At 41.8% G+C, this 21,061-nt stretch overlaps 1 protein-coding gene across 3 annotated transcripts in view; it reads right to left on the bottom strand.

Annotated features, from left to right (window-relative positions):
• Positions 1 to 21,061, bottom strand: part of NKD1 (NKD inhibitor of WNT signaling pathway 1) — a 107,690-nt gene that overhangs the window by 29,744 nt on the left and 56,885 nt on the right. Inside the window, exons 2-3 of one of the 3 annotated variants that reach the window (XM_050978830.1) lie at positions 9,508 to 9,565; positions 8,914 to 9,005 (exon numbers count right to left, since the gene is read on the bottom strand). In XM_050978830.1, coding sequence (XP_050834787.1) covers positions 8,914 to 8,944 — 31 coding nt within the window. In that variant the 5' untranslated portion in view covers positions 8,945 to 9,005; positions 9,508 to 9,565. Of the gene's footprint in view, positions 1 to 981; positions 1,184 to 8,913; positions 9,006 to 9,507; positions 9,566 to 21,061 lie in introns of those variants that run through there. The other 2 variants (XM_009090617.4, XM_050978829.1) reach the window with 2 other exon arrangements.

Here is a 21,061-nt window from a genome sequence, read left to right as displayed (position 1 = left end):
AATGCTCTCCACTCCTCCAGAGCCCTCTGAAAATTCCTTGGGTAGGGGCTCTTTTACTTCTGGATATTTCAGTCTACAATTACTATTCCTTTCCTCTCTTTCTGTTACCTTTACAGTTTTAAATCCTTTTTGGTACAAAGTTGAGAACTCTGGATGACGTATTTTATTAGTGAAAGGACCTGGATTGCTGGATCAGATTTATAAAGCAAGAAAAAACTGATTGCTGGTAGTTTTGGGTTTTTTGGTTTTTTGTTGTTTTTTTTTTTTTTTGTAGACTGGGGGGTTGGGACTTTCCATCTAACAAGAGCAGCTGGACTCCAAGCTCTTTCAAGAGCAGAAATGTTGCTTCAGGTTCATTTCCACAACCCCACAGTGCTGCATTTATTATTTGCTTTTACTCACAAACTAGTTGTGGTTACAAAAAAAAAAGCTTGTCTTCCAAACAAATGACATTTTATCTCTTGCTCCACAGGAGAATAAGGTTGACTGCTACTTGTGCTTTGAGGTTTGGATATGATTGAGATGAAACATCTGTTAAGAAAAAAGGTGTGGGGGGACTTTTTTCTGCTAAAAATATCATGCCTTTTTTTTTCCACCAAACTTGAAACATGTGATGAAATTCAACTTTTAAAATATAACCCTGGAGCTACTTGAAACTATAAAAGTCTCCTCAGTATCTGAGGCAAGTCAGAATTTCCACTGTTCAAGCTGGGCTTTTATGAAGAGCAGACTTTAGAAAAACCTGTAATCTGTCTAGGTAACAAAGGGCACTTGTTCTGCCTGGTGAGGTAAAACTTTGGGTTTCTGTAGCTACTGCAGCAGAAGTGGAGTTGAAACACACAAAAGCACCCTGATACACACTTTGAATTTGGAACAGCAGCTGGCAAAGCAACATGCTTGTCATGGAAATGGCCTCCACAGCTCTGCATCTACACACCCCAGTGCTTGCAAGGTTCAGAGCATTGCTGTGGCTAAACTTACCCAGCACAAGGCTCAGGCTTCTGTCTGACTTTGCTTCCATCAGGCAGGCCATCTGTATACAACAACTGCTCCTAAACTCAGTCCCAGAAATGCAAGAACCATTCAATCCTGTCGTAATGTGTGTCCACACATGAGACACTCCAAGACACGAAATCCCTGTGGGCAGGAGAGAAGGGCCTTAACAGAACCATGCACAAGGCATCTGAACAAAACCTTCTGCTGAAAGCTACCAAACCCCAGCAAAGGCAGCACTCAAGCTCTGCCACAGGTCAGTGAAACACAAGAAAACTTGCAACATCAGGAATATTTGGGAGTTGCAGCAGGACATATTGCCTATTAAATGCAATGTTCAAGGGTTCTAAAAATTAGTGCAGTGCTTCATGTAAAGGCAAGGGATCTGAAACATATATGTTGTCTTCTGAAATACCAAAGGCCAAAACTTCTTTCAATTAAAAGGGCAAAAAACTGGAATAATTCTAGGAACATCAGCATGAGAGTGTTATCTAGTTCAAAATCTTTGACTGGAAATATGCACTAGCTTCACATGGATTAAAACAAAATAGAAAAAAGGAAAAGAAAAGAGAGAGTCACAAGAGAGTCAGAGAAGAATGGCATTTTGAATCACTTTTCAAAAATATGTTTAATAAAACCTCTATGAACTGTGGTCAAAGCTACAAGAAAAATAACTGGTAATAATCGTTGCTGGGAAATTAAAAGTAGAAAAGGACCTTTGTTCAAGTAGAATAAATGAAACCACTGGTATTCATCATGTTTCCAGAGAGATTGTTTTCAAACTCCTGACTTGTTCCCATATTTCATTCTTTGTTCTTGGTGGTGGATGTCCTGGGGCAAAGCTGAAGTACATTATTGCACTGCTGCCCATGTACAGAAATGCAGCTTTATCTGAGCCCACGGACAGGGGCTCCTCTCTCCCAGGTGCAGCCTCTCCCCAGGCACAGCTGAGCTCACCCCCAGCAGTGCCGAGGCAGGAGGGCAGGACAGCCCGGGCAGGGTTTGCCAGCTGTGCCACAGCTGGAGCAGAGCTGTGCACAGCCTGCCCTGCCCTCTGTGTGGCAGTGACCCAGCCCAAAGCAGCAGTCAGTGAGCCCCCAGCACTGGCCCAGCCCTTTCCAGCTGCATGCACAAACCACAGAGCCCAGACCCCAGCACCACTTCTCAGCCCTGCTGCAGTTACCTTCCCCTGAGCTTCACTCACTGAGGGAGCAGCCTGGGAGCTGACAGCCTGCTGCCCAACATCCACCACGATGCCTCACTCACCTCTGGGCTGCCAAAGGCAAACCCCAGGGCCTTCAATGGGATCTCCCTGAGCTACACCCTTTTGGCCCTCCATTCTTCTGCTTCCCACACTCACCCTGATGGTCTGGCTCTCACGTGCTACAAGAGAAGCAGCTTGAGAGATCTGTAGATGTAGATTCACTTGTAGGTGACTTTTTTGCCTCCTACCAAAACTACTTCATGACTACCCCAGAGCTGAGAATAAAAGAATATTCCTATTGTTAACTGATTATTTTTTAAATGACTACTCAGAGCATTAGCTTCTCCAGAGCAGAAGGAAAAGTTGCCAGTCTTAGGTAGATGGAAAGAACATGGAAAACCAATATTATTATAAATACCATGCACATAATATTATTTTGAAGCTTTCCATATTTAAGATATTCATTAAAGATCAGCTCTTTGCTTTTTCTGAGGTGCTTGTTCCCTTCCCTATTAACATCTGGCGTTCTTCAGCTATCATCAAGAATGTAGACCACTTGTAAGTTTGGAAGGCTTTCTTGAGTACTGTACTTTGTAATTCTCTCTTTATTATATTTTAAGGGACAGACACGGTTGCAGAAAATCCCAAGCTTCATTCTCAGCCTTGCTATGCTGCTCCTGAACAAAACATGCAACTTGCTTGTGCTCAATGTAACAACTTTCCAGCTGAACGATCTGAACTCAGAGATCAAGGTGAAACTACTATTTACAGCAGGTATGATCTTCCCAGCCTAATGCAGAGGATTCTAACCCAGAACACTCTCAAACCATGGACAAAACACATCATCCATCACAGCCTGTTAGGCAGCACCAGTAGGAGCTGGTGGGGTGTCAGCTAAAGAGAGTGACATGCTCCGTGCAGGGAATGCGCAGGACACGGGGAGGAGAGCACATGCTCTCCACACAGCAGCAGCTCAGTGAGGAGGAAAGCTCACCCTCTGAGGTGTCCTAACAGCCCACTTTTCACTGCCTTTCTGTGCTCTGCTTGCCAACATGGGTGGGAGCTGTTAGACACACTGTAAAGGTTCATTTGGAAACACCTGGAGACCACTAACTCATTACACACAGGCCATGGGCAACCGTTGGATGGCAACAGTCTTTCATCACTACTGACCTGGCTGCACTTGAAACAGCAGCTCCAGAAGTAAAAACTTCTGATCCAAATACCAACCCCTCTCAACTGGAACAGCTAATGTTAAGAAACACTTGTACAATTTTATATTTTTTTAATTTTTTTTTTAAAAGTGCCTCATGCCGTAAGATTTTCCTCCCACTCATGGCAAGCAGCCTACCTGCTTCTTATAATTTCCTGGATCTGTGCACAACCACAGGAAAACTTCTGCTAATCCTACCAGTCTCATGTTCTTTGGTGACTTTTATTCTAACTGCCAAACTAAGCAGTTTTCTCTTGGCACTCTCCCCTGCTCCTTCCTCCCCACACCCCCACGTCCTCCGCTGCTCCTTCCAGCCCACAGTAACCAGCTTATCAGCTGCCAGCCTCAGCAGGGACCTGCTGCTTGTCACATACTGGTGGCTGCTGCCAGTGGGTCACCCCGTGGCCAAAGGGATTTTTCAGAGTTGTTCCATGTCATATTGAGTGGTAGGAAAGGATACAGCAGAAATCTCTCGGGAGCTGAAAGAAATACAGCCAGTGATCAAGTGATCAGCAGTCTGAGGTGATCACACAGCATGGACTCATGCACAGCAAAACTATGGTAAGTGCACAGGATTAGCAGCAAGTCCTTAAAATGCAGAGTTTCCCATATAACATCCCAGAAGGCCGACCACAAGAGCACTTCTAAGGTAGAATTATTAACACTCTGTTTGCAATGTCAGGGATAAATAGGTATTCTGTTTAAGAACCTGAGAGAGAAGGGACCATCATTTTCTGCAAAGCACCAATGGCTGCATCAATGGTACCATACAGGTAATAACAGTGGTGCCAACATGAACAAAATTTGCCTGTGTGCAAGATACAATCTGTGCCTTTTCTATAATACACTGGAATTTCATGTATATAAAATACAAAAAATTATTTAAGCCTTAGAAAATTAATAACTCTTATAACTGAAAGCATTAACTAGGGAGAGGAATGCCACTTGAAATAGCTGACTTTTATTACCTATTCACAGCTTAGCTTAGAACAATACATTAATTTATTAAAAAGATTAACAAAGTGTCCCTCAGGCAAGTAGAAGATCAGCTAAAACTAGCTAAAATGCTTGTTTAAGTTTTCATTTGCTGACAAGTTTATAGCAATTTGGGCCCAAGTACCATACCTCATCACCCTTCCTCTGAGCTGACATCCTGACAAATATTCTTCCAATTACTAATTTTAGAGAAAACTCCAGGAACTAAAGCCTTCACTGAACCTTTCCTCAATGGAGAGGGAGGAAAGGGAGAAATCTTACAGAGCAGCAGCCCCACTGTGGGATACACTGGGCAAGGATGCTCTCCCATGCCTCCCCTGCTGGCTGCTGCAGCCCCAGCCAAGGGAAGCATCCCCCTGGAAGCCAGTGTGCTCCCATCACTGGGATATCTGGGATCAGGGTGGAGGGGGAAGCACATGCAGCTGGGGGGTCCAGGCAGGCTGTCAGAGCTGGGCATAAGATCAGCAGCCTTAAACCACCAGTTCATTCTTTGTTATTGGCTCCTTGCTTGCTTATCAGTTCTTATTAAAGTCAAAAACAACACAGCTCCTCATGCTGGAGCGCTGCTAACCACACCTCAGCTCCCACTCAACCACAGATGCTGGGGAGGAAGACATGAAGGACAGACTGCATACACTAAAAATATTGAAAAACATATAACAATGTTAAGAATATAATTAATAACTTTTCTGCTTTGCTGAATACAGAATGCTTTAATTGCAGGTTTAAAAATTACATAATGGCTTGTAAATATGTGAAAAGTGCAACAAGTATCTCTTTTACAGATCTGCTAGGGTTTTTTTTCAGCAACAACATGTGCTTTGAACTCTGTTGGAGGGCTTTCTAATATTAATGGGCAAGAAGATGACCTGAATAATTTGTCCTTTCTGGTACCAGAACAGGGAACATCTTACATCTAGGGATTTAGATACATCTGTCTTAGGAAACATATATAAAAAATTGGGTTTGTTGATTCAGGCCAAGCTCTGTCAGTACTTTCAGCAGGGCTTTGGATATCATGCTCAGATAAGGCACCAGGAAGGTTTGGATCTTCTCCAGTCTTCTGTTGAGAGAAAAATAATCAAGACATCACCCTTGGCTGACAAATGAAACAGGGAACAGATTGCTATCAGTGTAAGAGGCAGCTCCTCTGACAGCTACAGGATGAGATTGATCTCAGGAGATGCAAGATTCCTGATTCATAGAAATACTTAGGTCATACTTATCAAGAGAACAGTGACATGAGAAGTCACATTTTTGCATAAATAACTGGCACAATAGGTTAGGATTCAAGGTGAAGCTCAAGACTTCACTGTGAACTCCAAGAGGCAGCTGTATCCCAGAGGGCTACAAAGAGCTTGCACGGGGACAAGAAGAAATCACCCCTTTATACAGTCAGTCTGCATCAGAAGACTGCATCAGGAGTTCCTTCCTGAGCTGAACTTTCTGCTCAGGTGATAAGATGGAGAAACCCCAGTTCACTTCAGAAAGACAGAGTGTCAAGATAAGAAAGCTCTCCTGGTCTACAAGTTTTAGCTGCAAAAATTTCTAAAAGGGTCCATGGAAAGGAGGTGGAAAAAGTTCTGGAAAACAAGAGCAGGACTCTCTAACAATTCACTAGAAGCTTACTTAAGCCTAGAAGAGTTGAGGGAGAATGGGATGCCATTATTGAGCACTCAAATAGCAGATGTCTTTCTGATCCACCTGCTTGTCCTCCATGGCAGTGGAGTGACTTGTCATTTATCCTGCACTCAATTCCTGCCTGCCATTTTAGCTTCTGCACAGACACAAAATGGGAAATATCTCCCAATGTCCGTGCTAGTTTTTGTGACTTCCTCCAGATCCACCCCCACCCATTCAGTTCTGGTAATCCATTATTCTAGCTAGAGACCAGGAAGAGAAGATGGGAGCTCCTTTATATGTGAAGGGTGATGAAGCATCTCCTTCCTGTGCAGAAACTGGGGGACAAGGAAGATTGAGCACGAGATATTCCTACACAGCCACAGCAGCAGACTGCACAAGTACTCCAAGTCTGCCATGTGGAAGGCTCTGAAATGCACTGGGAAATCATCTGGAATGCAAGATGCAAACAAATCCACTGAAGAACCTATATCCAGCATGCCCAATTGTTGTGTTATTAATGAAAGAGGAAGAAGGAAAACAGAGTAAGAGTAATATGAGACTGAGGTTTCCATTGGTGTCTCTTATCTAAGGAATCAGTCTCTCAACTGACCACATAAGAGAAAATCCAGAAATTTCAATTTAGTGCCTTGCCCAGCAGCAGAATCAAAGGCAGGTGGTGGATATAGCAGACAATGCTGGTCAAACCGTTTCTTTCTGCACAGCACTCAATAACAGAGTTGCTGCTATTGAGCTCTAACCTCTTGTCATGCAGCAACATTGAGTCAACAATCCGCTCTCATGGCTTAATGCTTTTGATGTTTACTTTGTTCTTTGTATAGTTCAAAAGAAAGCACTAATGCACCAGTCCTCTTACCAAATACAATCTTAATCCCAGAATCCCGAGCCTTTTGCTGTTGGCCAGTTAAGTCTGTTAAGACGAAAGGATTTGATCAAGCTTTACATAACAACACAGAAGTTAAATCCAGCAAAGAGAGTTCTTTTTATCTGTACTGCTCAGACAGCTAAGAGAGGGAAAAAAAGAGAGGGAACGAAAAAAAAAGGTAATGAACTTGGCTATGTAAAACAAAATAAGAAATTCAATTATTTCTCTTATTGCCACTTTGTCTTTTCAGTGAGAGTCTTCTAAAGAACTCAGATTTACTCTCCAATAAAGTTCCTGAGAGAAAAGGCTCTAAAGTTCCCCTAAACCAGAACTGTGGAACTTGCTGTGCTTTTCTTGCAAATCTGAGAAATGTTTCCTTTTCAGCCCTACCATGTATTTATGAAGACAGAATACAGTTCACTGATGCATGGTATTTGGTAGAGCATGGTATTTGCCATTGTCCTCTCTGAGCTTAGTCTAACCAACCATTTTTTGGGTTACAGATCCCTGTCTCTGAAGCTGTTGGTGATTTTGATGATATCTCATGACACGTGAGTATCTATTCATGCAGCACGTGTTATACCAGTACATATGTAAAGATCACGAGGCAGCAAAATAGAGGCAGAACAACTATTTTAGATGGAAAGATCAATTCATGTTCTAGAATATTAATTACATTTTCCCACAGAAACATTTCTAAGCAGAGAAGAGGTACCACAGTTGCCCTCTTGTACCTAAGAATTCAATCTGTGCCCTATCAAAGATCTCAAATCCTGTTTCAGCTTCACTTTATCTAATACCACGATTTTGTGCTAGTACTAGCACAATCATTAAAGTATGATGCAAGTAAAAAGTTACACAAACAGGATGCTTTAACACAATGATTGTTGTGTTATCTGATAATTGTAAGATTTTCAATATCTGAATGAAATAGGAAGTGGTTAACACTGTCCCCAGCACGGAAAGCACAGCCTGGAGATCTGAGAGCAGAAGGGATGAGGAGCAAGCTCTGACAACTTGTATGCACTGCCTGAGCACAGGGTAGGAGCAGTCATCTTCCTCCCAGCTGGAAAGAGGCCACAGAACAGCTCTTCCATGGTGACAGCACACAAAGGATCGACCACTGCTGGTATCTAAATCTGGTCTTCACTACCCAGCTACCTCATGACAAAGGAGACTCATCAGAAGCAATCATGTAAAACTGCTGAAAGATTAAAATTACACTTACCTAAAAGGCTTTACATTCTAATAAAAAGAATCTTGATGCTGACTAGTTCGAAAATATTACATATTGAACATTATGTTTGCTATGCAAGATAAGATGCTACACAACAAAGAAAAATAATTAGAGGCAAGGAAAGATAGAATGAGACAAAGAAAATGAAATTATTCACCTTGCTGACATTTAATATCCTGTCTGAAGTAGTTTCTCCTATAATTCTAAAATTAAAATCCTACCCTATGTCCTTGTAAGAGAAGATTGGAAAACTGTGGTGAAGTTAAATACCAAACCACTCAACAAACACTGTCTCCATCATGGCAAGTATAGCTTGCCTTTGTGACTAACAGTAGCCTACAAGCACTGGTCAAAATTCCTATGTTATGGCACATATGAGACATGCAGCTTTTGTAAACTACAAAGATGAGAGAAGTTTATAATCCATGACTCACAGTGCATTAACACATTGCACAGGTAAGGAACTGGAAGGCAGACATTCTTAACAGAGAATCTTTCATGTTCTGGTTACACAAAAGCTCCTAATACCAGAAACAAATGATTGGATTATAAAAGTACAGAAATTTCCAGATTAAGCTTGACATGGTTCATTGCTCTAAATAAACTGGGCATGTTGTTTCCACTAGCGTATAAATCCAGCACACAGCCCATGCAACCTCTTGTTATACTAGAGAGTTACTGAAGTCTCATTTCCTTGAAAGGAATAAGCAACAAATTAATCTCCTGCACTCAGAACCCCCACTTGTCCCTGAAGCTCAAGGTACCTCGGATGTGTTCCCTGGCAGAAGGCAGCATCCATACTCACAGGCACCAATGTCCTTCCTTCCCACCACAACAGTGATTCCATCTCAACTGCCTGATCACAGAGGAGGAGATGAGATGAAAAGAGAAACTGTCTGAGGCAATAATGATTCCATTCATATTCAAGCAAAATGTATTGAGTAAGAGTCTCTAGTCCTTACTAGAAATTAACGTGGGAGTTTCTAAGGCTGGCTTGTGTAAGCCAGAAGGGAGTGCAGTGTCCCACACAACTCAGAGCTAACAGTTTCACTTATTTGTCACCTCTCGCAGGGACAGTGACATCCATCACTCCAATGTCAGGGAAGTACCTGGAGAAAGTGATGAGACCCTGAATTAAAACACTTGGTCCCTGTGATTCAGCTGGGTGACTTTTCCAATACAAATAGTAGCAGATACAGAAATAATACCTTATTTCCATCTTAACAGTTTTTTCAGGCAAATGACACATCAATAGATCAAGAACTGCACTCTAAATATATGCATTACCACACTTATTTATTTACTAACTTATTTCAATACTCCTTTATATAAACCAAAAAATGTAGTTCTTTAAATACCTTCTAGATGAAAGTGTTCATCACCAATAGTGTCTCTGTAGCTGTCCCCAGATAAATCCTGTTTAAAACAAAACAAAACAAATTAACTACAAATACACTACATAGAAAGTGTTGAGTTGTTAACAATATGCATTTATTATTGCCAGAATTAATTTATAACACGAATGAGAACACAGAAACTGTTTTCCAGGAAAGAAGTCAATCACCTTATTAGTGGAAGTCAATGCATTTGCTATTTTACAATGCTCTGGACATACTTCTGGACAAAAATTTGGTGAAGATGAATTGACTATACAGGGGAAAGAAAAAAAGAACATATTTAAATAATTTTATAAATTAATATTTAGCCTTTCGATGTTCTTCCAATCAAGCGAGATTAAAAAAACTTCAAATGGAAATGATAAGGGAGAAATAAGCACTTCACTACCCATAGAGGAATGTCATCACTTGGTTCCACCAACAAACAGAAAACTCAGAAAACTTCCATATGCCAGAGGTCACCCAAGAAAAGCAGATAACAGATTCTGACAAGCTGCCTGAGCCTTCAGTTCTGAAATTAATGAAATTCTGTCCACCCCAGTATGTCTAGAACAATACAGAAGCAGATGCCATAGATATGTAGATGAACTTATCTCAGACCCAAAAAACATTTCTCCAGTGGTGCTGATGTAGTTATAAAGGGCAGCAGTGGGATGTGGAGCTAATCCTAGTTACAAACACCCTGAAGAGCATTCTCACTCTCTTATTAGCAAACCCTTCCAGCTCCATCACCCCAGCCCAGCTAAACCACAAGCAATGGCAGCTGTCCTCATGTCCTGACTGCTCTCAGCCACTCCAAAGCTTTGGCAGCACCAGTGTCACAGACCTTACACTGCAGTCCAGCTCCCTGCATTCTCCCCAGACACCCTCTGCCTCTGATAAAGTTATGGTGACAAGGAAGGATAACTAAAAACTGGCATGCTGCATTCACAGCCATTCCAGCTGCATCTGCAAAAACAGACCAGCAGCACAGAGACAGAATTCTCAGCATCAACCTGTGGGCTGGAAGTCGACCTTGGAGAGCTTTTAGTAGAAGATAAGGATAAGGGAGTAACCTGTGAAAATTAATGTCTGGTTGGATTCATTAGCTTTATTGTTAAGGAATTTGATCATGATAAAGGGAGTTCACCTCTTCTTCTTGAAAAAGCTGGCAGAGGTTCTTTACCTTCCACATGCCCAGATGTTATCCTTTGAGATTAGTTATAACAGAGCAACTAAGCTAGAAAAGTGTATCTTAGGAATTCTTCAGTATCAATTTCTGCAGCAGCATGTTAAAAATTAGACTTCACTAACAATACTGGATACCTAGCCCAGAAACCATGAAAATATTGTCTCTTCACAATCACACCCCCTGAAGTAAAGTTAGATCTTGCAGGACCAATGTCTCTGAGAAAGGCTGGCAAACTGGCCTGCAGTGCTGGGACACAGCACAGCACAATGCTGCTATAAAAGCTGACATTCTGAATTTATCTTTTCAGGTAGAACATCACAAAAAACCTGCTTTTGTTCCAGTAAAAAAACCTCTCTTTTCTGGGCATGTGCTGATTAATATCATTCATAACCTTAAAAAATATAGAAGGAACAAACAGAGAATGAAAAGAAGACACAAAATATTGGTGTGATGCATCATACTGCTGCAGGATGATGATCTTTTCAGGACCACCTAAAAATTGGTACACATTTATTTGTTTGATCAAATTCCCCCATGTCACAATTTTCCATGAAGCTGTGAGAGCATACCTCTGCCTGCTCCAATAGATAATGATATATAGAAGTGACTCTGCTCTCTCACAATGCTAAATATTAAATATGCTCTTCCACAATGCTAAATATTGGGCTTTTCTTGTGTTGGAATTCCCACCCTCCTTGGGAAAAAAAACCTATTATTTTCTGTATTTCTGATCAACAAATATGCAAAGGGTAGGTACTTGTAGTGTATCTCTGGGAATACCATCAGATGGTAGCTTTTACCTCCTAAAATTTTAGCTAGGCAAGCATTGCATCTGAGTATCAAATATTGCCTGTTAAAATGTCATCAATCTCATGCTCTACAAAACTCACAAGTCATTAATTGTTGTCAAAAGACATAACTTAAAAACAAGCATACATTTGTTGATGAAAAATGCACAATCAAGTAACTCAAAGGAAAACAGTGGAAGACAGGGAGTGTAAAACAGCAGAGTGAAGCATTAATATTCATTACACTAGCTTCCCTATTTCCTCACTTTTAATCATTACATGGGTCTTAAGCAAATATGTTTTATATTCCAGTCTAGTTTCACTCCTTCTCTAGCTCCTAGTTATTTAAGTTAAAGTAGTAACTTAATGCAAGCAAATTTCCAGTAAGTGTTTCTGCCTTAAACCAAATTATTATAAATTAACACATTCTAAGAAGTGTTTTTCATGCTGTTGAACCATAATATAACTGCTAGACAGCACACAAATTGACAATCCATCCTGAAACTGATAAGAGTATCGTTTGAACACTTAGTGACACGTTTAAGCAGACTTCCTCAGCTCCCATTCAAAGGTATTCCTCTGTGGAAGATTCTGACATGTATTATCTTTGATAGACAGACATGTATCTGAGAAGGGTGTGGGCAACTCTTAAGATTTTACCGTGAAAAAATTCAGGAGAAAAAATATATACCCTCTCATTCATCTTATCATCATTAACTTTTCTGTCAAAAAAAGTGCCAGAGAGTTACCTGAGTATTTTTAGCACCACTGAGATAGATGTTGCAACCTGGATAAATACCAGAATGCATCTGCCTGAGAAAAGGTTTCTGGGCAATGTATGTGAACTCACCCAACAGAACAGTATAAAAGCTGAGCAAGCATCAGAGAAAACAATTCTGACTGCAGCTCATCCTGCATATTCTCCCAGTGACCCACACAAATTGCCTTGGAGTGGATAAAACAGTGCATCTACACCCAGCAACCCAAATTCATAACGTGGGCTAGAGTGAAAGAAAAGGCTCAATGGGTAAAACAGAACTCACAGCTCAAAAAGTTCCAGTGGGAAGCAAACACTACAGCCAGGCAGGAATACTTGACACTGGGGACAAGTGTGTCCAAGCACAAGGAGGACATGGGCTAGAGGGGATGAAAAAGCCAGGAACAGCTCTGCATTCAGCCAGGCTCTGCCACAGGGCCCTGAGCACCCACCACGGCAGGAGCAGAGCTCAAAGGGCAACAACATTTGGGTCACAGGCAGCTGTATATCACTGTCCTGACACAAGGCTTTAAATCACAGCACTGCCTTTTCAAACTGCAACACTGAGTCATGAAACAACCAAAACCAGATGTACCCTGTGAAATACTACATAAATGAGGTCAGCGAGCACTTGAAAGAATAAAGAAAAGAAACATTTACACAGAAGGATTATTCCAGCATGCCATGGCTATGGGCTGCTGGACAGGAACCCATCTACAGTAAGTGTTTCTACCTCACCAGGAGTTTCCCAGATAAAGAAGTTGGCCATTGCTGGCTACCCACACAGCTCATGAATGACTAAGATTCAGGCTCAAACATGTGCTCCACAACCCAGAACAGCTGCCTGGCCTGGCTAGAAAGGACCTCGTGCCCCATACATCCCACTCTGATGGGTGCTGCTGTACTCAGCTCAGATTTAAGAGTGTGGGGGTGGAGAGAAGAGTTAATTAGTGCAACTCCCTCAGAAATGTTGCTGAGTATATACATACATGAGGAGAAAAAGCACCTTTAAAAGCTCCCACACCCCAGGGCTTCTATTCAGCTGGGTACAAGTCCAACAATCATCACTCACTTCCCACCTTTGCTGTGCAATCAGACATCAATGAATTCTAACTCAGTAGAAATTTTATTTTTTTAACCTCAACTTCAGCCCTAACTGCCCTGTGCAGTCTTTGTCCTGATACAAGTCTCTGGAGACAAAGGCCAGGCACTCATTCTGGGGCTTCCAACTATTGACTTCCTTCTCACCAGCCATCTGAAAATGCTGCAACCCAAATACTCACCCTTCATTCTGCCTACACCACCTTTGCTGCCTCTCTTTCTGCTTCCACCTTGAGGCTGAGCTTGACTTCACCTTCCAGGCTCTGCACAGGCAGATTTGTGGTCACATCCCCATGTCCTGCCTCCTGGTCCCTACATCCACTGGTTGCTCCAACCTTGCTCTGCACTATTACCCCCTCCCTGTCCTGGCTCTGCCTTCCCATGTCACCCCCACAACACCCAGCACATTTATGGCACACAAGAGCCAAAGCTTCTGATAGCAACCAGAGGGTGTATTTCAGCAGCCTGTGCCTGACCTAACACAGTGCTCAACACAGTTTTGCTCCAGTGTTAAGTACAGACAGATACATCCATACATGCATTAGATATTTCGAAGGATAACCTTTGATTTAAGAGGGTTATCATGATAACAAGCACATCTTTAAAGCCTGGGCCTCCCTCTCCTTGTATTACATCTCAAGTCAATATTGCATTAATTAACATTTTTCTAAAAGGTGTTGCTCTTCTCAAGTAGAAACAAGTTGCTTTACCTCTCTCCCTCTCCAAACACCTCATTAAAATACCTTGATTTAGCCTTAAGATACTGAATTTTCCACATTTTTGGCAGAAAATATGCACATATTTCCTGCTTAATTAAGTTTTTGTCAAGGAATCATATATACTTTTTAATTTTTTTTTGCACAACACATGCAGAATGACAAATCATCAACCAAAAACCTTTCCTCCCTATTTTTAACCATCTGACTGAAACACGGGATTTTCTCTCTTTATTCTCATATTGATGCAATAAAGTTTTGGAGTGAGTGAAGCTGAAGAAATGCATTTCACAACAGGACTGCAAGGGACAAGATATGTGGTAATTCTAATGTGCTGTGTAGATTTTAAATGGTTTTAAAGTCACTGCCAACAAGTAAGCTGTATCACCTATGCACAAACTTCAATTCTTGATGCAGAAAAAACAATCCCAAGAAACAGAGGCTCAAGAGAATGAGGATGCCCTTTGGCCTTTCATCCAAACCACTGAGGGCCTGCCAGGTGCCAAGTGGCCATTCTGAATGCTTCAGTCTCACTAGCAGGAAGCAAGTTTCCAAAATAAGTCTGATTTTCATATAGAAAGTCCTTAGCAGACTGTGAAAATGTGAAAACCTCATCTATTGAAGATGCTTCAGGAAAGCCATCCAAATCCCAAAGCAGTTATTACTGTTTTACTTTATTTTTAGAAGAGAAAGAGGAAAAAGAGTTTCGAAAAACAGTTGATGGAAGGACTTGTTCCCCTTTGGGTATCTGAAATTTCCCATGGACTAGAAACACAGCCATGTGTAAATAGGATCAAGCCAGCCTTCAGCACTAGGAAGCCTACTCACACCTCAATTAATGGTGTATTTTCTTTATTCCTACTTTATTATTTATCTGTCTTATTTATCTAATGTAAGTAGAAGCAGATACTCAGTTATCCTGAGGTCATCATTCTTTAAGTACGGGTTTATTGCCAGGCTTAAAACTTGAAAATGAAATAAATAAGGAAGTAAATAAATAAACTGCTCATAGTCAGACATGTGGAGAGGACATTGTGCCAGGCCAGCAGCTTCCACGCACAGATACCTATGCAGTCAAACATACATGAAAGTAGGTATTTATGGACACAATTTTGTGCAATCACTACTTATGGCAAAAGAGAAGAATGTGCTTTGGGCATGCATGCATCTGGCTCTCTTGGCATTTGGAAAGGAAGACTTCATTGTAATATTCTCTTTCAAAAATGCTTGAAGGTCCCCCTCATGAGCTTTTTCAAATAAACCACACACTCCTGTATCACAGTATTCTATTTAGGACAAGAGCTTCCTTTCCTTCTCTGTTCATAAGTAATCTATAAACCCAGGGCCCTACACAGATAAAAGTTTATATGCCAAGCCCCACTATAATGAAAACTGAAACCAGGTGAATACATGTAAGAATTAAACATGTGCCATACAGAAAAACACTATAGAGTAATACATGCTTATGCCTTGTTTTAAGCCTAATATTATTCTTCTACAGCATATTTCCCTTTTTCTTCTGCAATCATGAGGTCTTACTTTTTTTGAAGTTTGCCATTCTGGATAATTTAATAACAAAGATAATTCACTATGATGCAACATTCTGTAGAAAATGCATAAACCAGCTCACACTTGAAGAAGTCAAGGTGACTCCAATTTTTACACTCACACTGAAATGCATACTGCAACTGCAATAATGTAGATTGTTCAGCAGAAGAAACAAGCTCAACTTCTGTAACATTTTCTTTCTCTGAAATATGAACCTGTGCTCTGTCATTACAGAAAGGTTTTTCTTCCTCCACCAAGCATTGAAGCTTCTCTCAGATAAAATTTCTTCATCATATAATCACAGCAGGTAGAGTTCTTAAGAAAACAGACTTTTCCTCTAAGATCTGTGACAGATGATCTTGGATGGGTTTAATTGCTGTGGCTTAGGATTTTACTGCCTTTATCTGCCTTGTTGGCCTCTGTGCCCAGAGTTATGGTCCTCCTAACAGAGAGAGCAGGACACAATGGGTGATTCCAAAATTCATCCCTTGGGACCTTAGCATAAAGATCACACTAATCTACCATCTCCAAAAACAAAATGGTGAAACACAAATGCCTTCAGCTTGGCTGCCTCTGTTGTCTGGGAGAACAGAGGCAGCCATAATAACATGGCAACACTGTTTGAAATCACACATCTCTGTCCACCAATTTGACAGAATTGGCACTACTGCAGTCTCAACTCACAGAAGTCACCTGTAGAGCAATTCCAGCTGCTGGCAAAATACTGTGGTGATAAAGACAGGATGGCAAAGAAAGCCCCACTCTTAAACTCACAGAATCACAGAATTTCTAGGTTGGAAGAGACCTTTAAGATCAAGTCCAACCCACGCTCCAACACCTCAACTAGAACACGGCTCCAAGTGCCACAACTCCAGTCACAAAGGATCATGGACTATTAGAGGTTTATGAGGCAGAAAATATCCCCAGTATCTTTATATCCCTGTTACATGGGTAACCCTGTTAAATGGGTACCAGGAGCAGTTCTTGTATGATACACTTTTGAGGAGAGCCCATTCATAGGAATGTGAGCATGAGCCTGTTAAGGAAGTGAACGTGGACAGCAGATGGGCACTTGCACAAAAGCCTTCATGGTGGCCACCAGAATGAGAAAGGAAACATGGTACTTTTTGTTCCAGGTTGCTAGCAACATGCAGCTGAACCTCTTTTGCCCAAAACAAACATGTGGACCAGGCTTTCCAACAGGATGAAAAACGAATCCTTTCTTCCTATTTCTAACCTATTTCTTTTCACCAGCCTGTGGAAATCACGTAGTGACAACAATGAAACCTGCTCTTGCAAGTATCTTTGTCACCTCTACTCTAGTGGGCAAATGCTGATCCTCTTTCAGAAGTGAGTCACTGCAGCCCGCACCCAACAAAGGCTACCTGCCTGCTCATTTAACTCATTAACTCATTTAACTGTATAAAAATATATATAGAAAAAAAAAAATAATAGCTTAAAATACCAGGAACTTTTATCCAATGTTAAGACCTGTAGAAACTCAGAAGATCAGTTTAGGGTACACTTTTATTTGTTTATTCTAGTTTCAATACAGAACATTACTATTTTTATGGTGTTTTAATCCTGGATTTTATGATATTTATAAACCTTTGCTAGGTGTTTGCAAAATAACATCTTCCATCAACATTATTATTGGAATTCTGTAACTATCAAGGCTTCTAATTTTAAAGGTGATAGGATAAAACAGTTTTTCAAGGACTTCTGCCAGATAAGAGACCATATAATTGAGAGCAACTGTTAGAACAGATGTACAGAATCAGCAGTTACTTTCCTACTGAAGGGTCCAGCCATCTTCAACTAAAAAAGAACATCAGTCTTTGAGATTAAATAGAGCTGAAACAAGAAATGACTGCTTTTTGCTATATTTAAATTCACTTTGAAGCTACTTCAGAAGCATAAATGAACTCACTCTACAGATTCAGCTATTTACCTTACTTCATTCTAACTATCCTCTAATCTCCTTGCTGATTGGAAAATCAATTGTCCCCAAGATCTCATCTTCAACATAGATTATACTGAGGAACATGTCTAAGGAAATGAATTAAAGAGGACAAATCTTCATCTTCCTTCCAGCCTGGAGAAGCTCAATGGCTTCTCTGAATTGCTTATTTTGAGCTTCTTCACCACAGCAGACAGATGGGTGTAGCTATGTAATAAATCTGATTTTCTGTTCAAACTCCTTTCATGATAGATTTGGTTACCAAAAACCCCTTTAACAGACAGACTGAAATACACTGAGGTGATTGCATCCAGGCATGCACTGGGAAGCAAGCTTGTAGAAAATGGCTATAGAGCTTGAGGACAGAATAACTTGCTGGTTTAAGATGGGATCACCAAGTTCAGTGGTCATTACAGCTTTACCATAGTGCATTATGAGCCTTTCTTGTGAGAATAGCCTTTGTCTTCCTATAAGGCTCAGGTTTTCATACAGCACAAGGGCTTAAAGCTCCCCTAGAATGATAATCAATGCTCCTCTATTATGTTTATAGCTCTAAGGCTTTTCCTGCTAATGCATGACGTGTATTTATGCAGCTGGAGGAAACCTGGATTCAATAACTGCTCCACCACAGACTCACTGTGTGGTGTAGGGTAAATCACTTAAATCTCTCTGTGCCTTCATTTTTCAACTGTAAAGCGGAATTCTTGATGCCCACCTTTGCAAAGAGCTCTGAATCCTCAGGAAGAAAACATTCCCTGCTAAATAATATTACCTTGTTAGGAAGCACAGGTGTGTGACCCTGGACACATATGCTAATGTTGAGCCATAAATCTGTCAACAGGAGGTGCTGGCTAAACAGATGGTTCACATTCCTTTTTAAACCACCTCTTTGTCCCAAGAGCCCAGGTATGTCAACTAATCATTTTATAACTGGTTGGGGTTTTAATGGGCCAGGAAGTCCCAGCAAAGCACAATGCCATCAACATTAAGGCTAAAAACAGAGCCAACAGGAGGAAAAGACAGACATGGAAGTTTCTTTTCTCCTCTGGCATGTATGACAAGCACTGTGAGGCTCTGGAGAAAAAGATAAAATAGAAAGCAGAACCTATCTCCACACATTCCTGTAAGCAGTCCAGCATCCGTGACCAAAACTGACTGGTGACTGATGCTGAATACATGAAAACAGACACATGTTTTTTAATTACAGACAGTAAAAAGCCACAGATGCACACCGTTTAAAAACCTGATTTAGATGAACAATTGCATGCTAATTCACAAAGATGTCAGGAGGATTAAAAGCAAATAAAAAGTTCCCTTCCAAACATTTTCTTTTTTACTCAAGAGTTGCCTCTATTATTAGAAATTCCAATTCCCTATCTCACTTGCTAAAAACTGAGCATATGGCATTTTCCTTGAAAATGTTACTGTGGCAACAAGGGCTGGGGCAGGATTTGGGCTGCAGGCTGGGCAGGTAGGTGACAGAGAGTGCTTGAGCTGGTGGGGCAGGGCAAGGCAGCAGGCAGGGCAGGGCAGGACATTAGGCAGAGCAGGGAAGCAGGCAGGGCAGGCAGAAAGAACAGGCAGGACAAACCAGGCAATATGAGCAGGCAGAAAGAGCAGGCAGGGCAGGCAATAAGAGCAGGCAGGCAGCACAAAGAAGGCAGGGCAGGCAGTAAGATCAGTCAGGACAAGCAGTAAGAGCAGGCAGGGCAGGCAGTAAGAGCAGGCAGCCAAGGCAGTGAGAGCAGGCAGTGAGAGCAGGCAGGACATGCAGTAAGAGCAGGCAGTAAGAGCAGGCAGGACATACAGTAAGAGCAGGCAGTGAGAGCAGGCAGTAAGAGCAGTCAGGACAAGCAGTGAGAGCAGGCAGTGAGAGCAGGCAGGACATGCAATAAGAGCAGGCAGTGAGAGCAGGCAGGACATGCAGTAAGAGCAGGCAATAAGAGCAGGCAGTAAGAGCAGTCAGGACAAGCAGTGAGAGCAGGCAGTAAGAGCAGGCAGGACATGCAATAAGAGCAGGCAGTAAGAGCAGTCAGGACAAGCAGTGAGAGCAGGCAGTAAGAGCAGGCAGGACATGCAATAAGAGCAGGCAGTAAGAGCAGGCAGCTGTGCAGGCCCGTCTGCCACGCACATTCCCATAAATGGAATGGCAGGGCCAGCGGCCCACATCAAAGCATGGAGTTTAGCAGATTTCCCCTTCCCCTCCCCCTGAGTCTTTGAGACGGAGACTTCATACTCCAGAATTTAATATCTTTTTCCTCCCTCCCCCCATCAGCCCCTTTGTCTGTGACTCTGTTCTCTAAGAGCTAACAGATGTTGATGCCATATAGTTTCAAAGAAAACTTTTGATGCCCACATAACTCATTACAACTAATATATTCCAAGAATGCTTGTAGCTCAGGAAACACTGGGGTGAAAAAACAGAGGAGAAGGGGCAAATGGCTACACTGAGTAAGCCTTGAGAGAAAATAAATAGTTCACTTCAAAGTCATCAGGGAATTCTTTAACAAGCTCTTTCTTCCGCAAAACACAGAACAAATTCAGCTGAGCCTAGAATTCCCAAAGGAAAAAATAAGCCCAAACCCCATACAAATGGCAAAGCAGGGAAGCATCTGAGAGGTCGCCCGGCTCGCCCAGCAACAAAGTGCAGCATTCTCAAGGTTCACTATTCCCAAGCAACCTGCACCGTGCCAGGGCACAAAAGCACCGCTGAAAAGCAGAGACTGTCAACAATAACAATACAGAGAGCCCTAGAAAAAGCTAACCCTGTCCCTCTGCACGGAATGAATGCAGATGGCAATGAGACTGCTCACTTCATGGAGCACTGTAAATCAGCCTTAGACACATGAGGAAGATGTGTTGTGAATGTCACAACTAAAAACAAGAAACATCTCCTCATTTAGCAAAAGCAGGTGATTGCATTTTTCAGGGCAGGCAGGTTCTTAGCTGTTTTCTAGGATTACATCTAGGATACAACCCTCCATAAATTTTGTTAGCAAGTCTCCTCCTCTCCTCTGCTGCTTCAGCACACAGCTGCATCCTCCCCTCTGTTTGGTGAGAAGCCCCCCAGGAGTCACCAGGGGTTGGTTGGGAGAAGGGTTGAGAAAAGGGGGGAGGGCGAGAATGCGATTACATCAATTTCCACAGCAGGGGGATCGGATTGCATCATTGTACACAACTTGGGGCCCGCTCTTTTATCCCTGATGCAGGCAAATTTCCCATTGAAATCAGTGGGAGGCTCGTCTGTGCGGGGACTGCAGAATCACGTGTTCTGTGATCACAGAATTAAAAAGCAGTAGGAAGCCACACCTGGCAGCCCCTCTCTCAGTGGTTCTCTGCCCTCCATCGGGATGGATATCAAATCACAACAAACAAAAATATAACACCAATGTTAAATCCCTTCTCCTCTCATATACAAACTCCTAAAAATCCACCACTGCAGTTACTGTATAAAAGTCTGTATAAAGTTCCCGC

The sequence above is a fragment of the Serinus canaria genome, chromosome 11, assembly GCF_022539315.1.
Source record: "Serinus canaria isolate serCan28SL12 chromosome 11, serCan2020, whole genome shotgun sequence".
NCBI classification, from domain to species: Eukaryota; Metazoa; Chordata; class Aves; order Passeriformes; family Fringillidae; genus Serinus; species Serinus canaria.
The sequence above is the reverse complement of the archived record's forward strand: the minus strand, read 5'-3'. Positions and strand labels throughout refer to the sequence as shown.